The sequence below is a fragment of the Habropoda laboriosa genome, unplaced genomic scaffold, assembly GCF_001263275.1.
Source record: "Habropoda laboriosa isolate 0110345459 unplaced genomic scaffold, ASM126327v1 scaffold33, whole genome shotgun sequence".
Taxonomy (NCBI): Eukaryota; Metazoa; Arthropoda; class Insecta; order Hymenoptera; family Apidae; genus Habropoda; species Habropoda laboriosa.
Genome location: NW_017100187.1, coordinates 2,152,774 through 2,158,744, shown reverse-complemented (window position 1 = coordinate 2,158,744; position 5,971 = coordinate 2,152,774). Strand labels below are relative to the sequence as shown.

Here is a 5,971-nt window from a genome sequence, read left to right as displayed (position 1 = left end):
ATGGTAATAATGATAATAATTATGTTAAAATTCAAACTAACGTGAAACACGTGAAATTTGGAACGCTTGACATAGCAATTTTTTATCGACTGTTGTATTTGCAGAGAATACAATGTAACAATCAACGGACACGTTGTTTGGTAACTTAAGTTAGGACTTTAATTTTATTTACAGCTTACAACGAGCAACATAATCACCCTCTACTAATCGAACGCGATCGTGTCCTGGGTGATTGTGTGCCTTTGTACATGTTCCACGTACTCCCTTTTTCTTTGGCAATATTAAAAAGATAGACGAAAAAAAAAAATACATTCTACTTTTCTGTATATTACGTTAGGCACTAGAAGAATCACAGTCATGAAATCGACGAATACCGCTGGTAAACGGCAACGCCATTAGGTAAAAGAAATGCTTTAGCACCTTTGAAGGAAAAAAATGCAAATCAGAACAGAAATCATCACTGATCGCAATTATCCAATCGTCGTACCGTTTCGTCGTAATCAGCGATACCTCCTGTCCCTGATTCTTCTTTCTCTCTCTCTCTCTCTCTCTCTCTCTCTCTCTCTCTCTCTTATGATTCTTACGATACTACGATGTAAAGAAGAACTCCAAAAATGATCTGCGTAACGCATCCCCCAATGGCCATGGCACTTGATATGTAACTATGAGCAATCTCCGCTCTGGTGAGCGCGCCTAAAGGCACCTCCGCCGCGATCCTGGGGCTCCTTTCCAAAATTCTGGTAACTAGCTTCTCAGTCTCGGCCACGCAAGCCCTCATTTGCAAAGTCGAGGGTCTCCTCGAGCTAGGCTGAATAATAATGAACGTATCACGATCCGGAGTCATCATTCCGCGAAGAACACATTGTGCAACCTGAATCTGTCTCCCTAGAGCAGACAATAGAGTCTCCAGCGTGACCGAATCTTTATCCGTATCCTTGTCCATCGTGTGGTATATCCTATCCAACTGTAAACGAAATAATAAAAAAGTAACATTTTAGGACACTGTTAAAAAAAAAAAAAGGAGAAAAGGAACATCGCGTACCTGTTTTTTGGAGTAAAAAAGCTTCGCTGCTCCACCGCAGACAGGACAACAAGCACCAGGCGGTGTAACTCCGACGCAGTATGGCTCGATTAATCGAGGACACTGTACCAAATCCTCGCAACGAGGTTTAGCTTGATCTCCGATCAATCCGACGGCGACACAGGGTCCAAAGTAGTCCACCACTGTCCTCTCTGCCCAAGCAACGCATTCGTTCCCGTATACCTCTCCGTTGATACCGCAAACGGGACCACGCAAGGTACATCCTTCCAGACATCGTCCTCTGTACCCTAAAGTACCTCCAGCTCGAATCATCGCGCATATAGAACGGTGCTGACGATTTTCTCGGTCGCAAACTGGACCAGTTTCGTCTCGAGGATCGCAATCGAGAGGAACGCACTCGTATTGACGACAAGGTTTATGAAGACCGGATAGACAGATTCTGGTCCTCCTGATGCATTTTTCCATACTGTCGCAAGGATTCGGCGCGCACGGATCTCGTGAGGAACAGCTACCGAATTCTACTTCGTTCGCAGACATCTTTGCGCATTTTGCAAGGCAACCTGATGCAAACGTGAAGCCTAATCTCCCGCAGACCGGCACATAATGAGGTGGACAATCGCAGGGTAACGATGGAATTCTGGTTTCCCCGCAGCTCTTCTTAGAACACGTGAACTCTCCCTCGAAACAGTGACAGGGATTGCATTCGAGGTAGAAGTTGGAATTGAATTTGAAACAGTTCAGTGGTCTACATTTTTCTAGACCGTGCAACGTACACTGGCAGATCTTCTGACAGCCCTGTTGATCGAACCTTGGGATCTGCACCCAAGATCTAACCGGTACCAATTGCTTGGACATTTCTCCGAGAGAACAACCAGGTACACAGCGATACACCTGCCTTCCGTAATTGATCAACTCGCAGATCTCACCCTGTGTGCAAGGATTACTCTTGCAAGGTGTCATAATGTCCTCTTCCAGTCTCACCACAGACTCGTTATCCTGTGGATCCTCTAAAAACGGTTTGAGAGAGACGCAAGGTGCGTCGGATCTAGCTAAAGATAGTTTGGCGCACAAAGTAGCTGCTGTATGGGGACCAGTGATGGCAGACCAGTCTACGCAACTAGCCATCAATTCTAGACAATCCTCTCTGCACAATCTGGTCTCGTGGATCCTAGTTTCGCAAGGTCTCAGTTGCAACAGACACGCCGCAGCCCTGAGAGTTTCCGGCGGGCAAGACGCAGCAGCTCTAACTGGAACACCTAAACCTCGAACGATTCCTCCTCTGGACCAGTGATCCGCTTCCCATTTCGCCGCCTCGTCAGCTGCCGCTGAACAGCTCCTAATGAACGTCGAAGAAGAAGGATAAGAATAGCAGTTGGACAAAGTTTTATGGAATCAGGCTTGGCCGTGTTCCAAACTCTCTACCTAAATAGCGTCGTTGACCTGTCGTTGAATCGAGCGCAATAGGACAGCCCTGAACATCCCATTTCGCAAGGGTCATCAGCATCCTCCAGACACCTTCTCAGCTCTCCTTCCAAGCTCGAGGACAAACATTCTGCATCGAGCTGAAGCCACGCGGATTCCCAGTCCGCTTGAAACGCTCTCCTGCATAGATTCTGGCACGATGGTTTGGTCGCTTTGGTGCAGCACGACAATTTGCCCGCATCTAGTGGCAGACGAGCTGGCTTGGACGAGCCGGACTTCATTAAACAGCTCCAGAACGGCGTTTGTGGCAAAACTGGCCTGCATTTTTCTGTCAACGCGTCCATGATCTCTTGCTCCGTCGTCGCGGTGTGCAGCACTTTTTTGCAGGTTTCCAGACACTCTGGAGTGGTAGCCTCGTTGCAACAATGTAGATCTGTTATGAGAAAATACATTGGAAAGATGAGGATATAATTAGAGGGGAAGAGAATTTTTTAAGTTGACGATATTTACGTTGTTTCGGATCTTCGGCGTGTTTCACTTCAGCCACGTTCTTCAAACACTTTGGGTCTTGAAGAAAGCATCCTTTGCTACTGTACAATTTCAAGTTGGAAAGTTTCCCGGGCTTGTAGAATAACTCTTGACAAATGGTCCTGCAGGTATCGTTCGAGACATTGCTGCAGCAATGCTCCGCTTCTTCTCGCCTTTCCAAGCAAGAAAAAAATTCAGGCTCGTCGCTTGGTCGACAGGACTCGTTCAATTGTCTTCTGGATCCTGCTAGGGCGCACGTGGACCGACATAGAGGATTCTGCGCGAGGTAACAGCAACCCCTTCCCGTCCAATTTCCATGTTTCTTCACCTCTGTTAGGAGAGAAACGATAATCGAAAATATTGGATAATTTTTAAAGGAGTTGACAAGGTAGTTGAGAAGCTCACCGTTCAAAGTCGAGTTAACGCAGCCCCAGAACTCCGTCTGTAAGGGAAGAATAAACGGAGAATTGATGGCAAGAACTATCCAGAAGAAGGAAAAAACGTGAAAACCGACGCGAATACGAGAGGAAAGGTATCGCAAAGAGTCTTTTGTAACGCGAATCCATCGATCTCCAGTCCCACGTTCCTTTCTTAAATCGCTTAAAGTATCGTCGTAGGGATCGTGACGGAAAGTCTCGGATCGATTAAAAGCGGCTTACCAGCTCGATGGAACAGAACTCCAGCAGGCTTCGAGTCGCGTTCTCCCTTGCCTCTGCCTCTGCACCCAACACCACCAAAGAGATCTGAAAGTATTTTATTTTTCGTCTACGATTTCTCTCCTTACGTCGATCGTACGAGAAGGAAAAACAGGCACAGCTGTGTACCTCTCGCGATGGGAATTTCCACGATTTGAAATGCAAGGTACGACGTATTAGAAGTTACTAAGAATCAAGGACACGAGTACGCTTCGGTCGCCACGATTTCCTGTTGCTAGCCACTGAATTACAATAGACCGCACGGATATCGACTGTTCTACCATTTAGGGATTCATTTCGGATTCAATCGACGTACACCACGAGGACGTACGATTCTATTTCGTAGTCTCGTCACGGTACAGAGTTACGACTATCCATTGGTGTGCGGTGGGTCCTGTTAGATCTCCTCCTGGTACCCTGGGTCACAAGTAGTATTCTCCTTTCACTACAATCTATCGATCGAACTTGGTCTTTTCACGTCTATTTTCTAACGTGCTCTTCGAGAAGCAAAGGGGAAAAAAGAAAGAACCGTTAGTGAAAAATTGACGGTTTTATATAGAAGTTTCCAGTCGAACTGTTGCAAACGTTAAGGGCGTAAACGATAGCGAACCGTGGAGACGACGTACGTATTTCTGTCGCGGTGTATTCTGGGAGCTATGCGCGGCTTGGCCGCGTCACCGTTAAGGAAGGGGTGAATTTTTCTCGCGAAACTTTTCCACGATCCTATTAATCGGACGATTAATTCGACGAAAGTCCAAATATAACGTAGGAAAATTGAATTATACTTCTAAACCGAAGGGCTAGCTAACTTCCGGTGATTTGGACCGGACGAGGCAGTTAATCTGGCGTGAATCAATCGTCTCACGTTTCGCTATAATAATTCACCGGTAGGATAGAAACGTTTGAAATATTAATGAAAACGTGGACCACCCTAACGTCGCCGGCCGACGGGAATATCTCGTAGAGAAAAAGGGTTGCTAGAGCCCGTGAAAGGGTAGTAGAGATTGGTTTTCGCTGGTACAAATTGCGAGGAAACACGATATCATTGATACCGTGTCTGGCTGTGAGAGTGGAGTGCGTCAATTCGTAATATTTGCGTATGAATGAGCCAAGGCGGGGACCCCCAGGGGGGTCCTGCGTAAATCTCTCAGCGGGCCCCAGTGTCTCCGATATTATCTCGAAAGGGGCCCTGCAGCCACTTTTAAAGAAGCTACAACCACGCGTGCACCCCACGTCGCTCTGGGTCCCTGTCGAAAAACCACCGTGTGCTTCCTCCTCCTCCTCCTTCTCCTCTGCTCCCTTCACCTTTCCCTCCCGACGCTCCTCGTTCTCGCGGCGCAGTTTCCTTTTTATTCCCCGAGAGATCCTAATATATCCGTGGACACGGCATATTTTGTATCCTTTATCGTCCCGGGGTCGGGCCACCGATATTTATCAGCGGCGCGATATCGCGTTCGTCCACCGGACGAAATTATAGTCCTCGAAATCGTCTTTTTCACATTCCCACGGGGATCTTTCGCGCGCATAATTAATAGACTGCTCTAGGGGAAGATGGTCGTAAATTTTCATTCTCAACTTAGACTCGAAGTATTTGAACTGTTCGTCGAACTCGATGGTAAATCGTAGGCTACAATTTCTAGGATGAAACGTACATTGGAGCACACGTTGCGACAAGATCCGGCAGCCAGGGAACAGCAGGACATCTCTGGAACAAATAAAACAGATAGGATACCGGTCAGATATTTTCCGTGCACGCGAAAACATATGGCAACAAGTAGAGGAGGGATCTCCGTAGACAGGACGCACATTGCGATCCTTTCTCCGCTTTCCTCTAGACACGAAACAGACGCGTGTCCTGCGTTACGTCAGTTAGAAAGCGAAAGGATCCGCCTTTATGGTGCCGGATGAGGGTACGTGAGACCCTCTCTTTCACCGTGAAAAGGGAATCGACAATTATAACATTTTTCCCCCTTTTCTTCTTTTCTCTTTCTTTTTTCCCTCCGTTTGGAAAAAATGTTGGATCGTACAGTAGGATATAAACACGTACATTCGGTGTAACCATTTTCGATTGGTCCCGTGACGTGGATATTATTTTTATTAAACGATTTCACGGTGGGAACGTAAGCACGCGCTGGCATCATATTTTCGTGCCGGCAGTCTCGCGTAAGTGATCTTTTACGACTTTACGGGCATAATATGCGGGTCCAGTCAAACTGGCTTTTGAACGAGGACCGAAATCGTGAATGCCGGGCACAATAAACGATGCACACGAGACACAGCGAGC

At 47.0% G+C, this 5,971-nt stretch overlaps 1 protein-coding gene across 1 annotated transcript; it reads right to left on the bottom strand.

Annotated features, from left to right (window-relative positions):
* Positions 1–551: 551 nt before the first annotated feature.
* Positions 552–5,392, bottom strand: LOC108579526 (reversion-inducing cysteine-rich protein with Kazal motifs). The gene is made up of 7 exons (XM_017943080.1): positions 5,340–5,392; positions 3,652–3,735; positions 3,398–3,434; positions 2,975–3,322; positions 2,465–2,897; positions 1,043–2,378; positions 552–964 (listed from the first exon to the last, which is right to left on the bottom strand). The coding sequence occupies exons 1-7, from the start codon at positions 5,388–5,390 to the stop codon at positions 581–583; spliced, it is 2,673 nt and encodes an 890-aa protein (XP_017798569.1). The 5' UTR covers positions 5,391–5,392; the 3' UTR covers positions 552–580.
* Between the last annotated feature and the right edge of the window lie 579 nt (positions 5,393–5,971).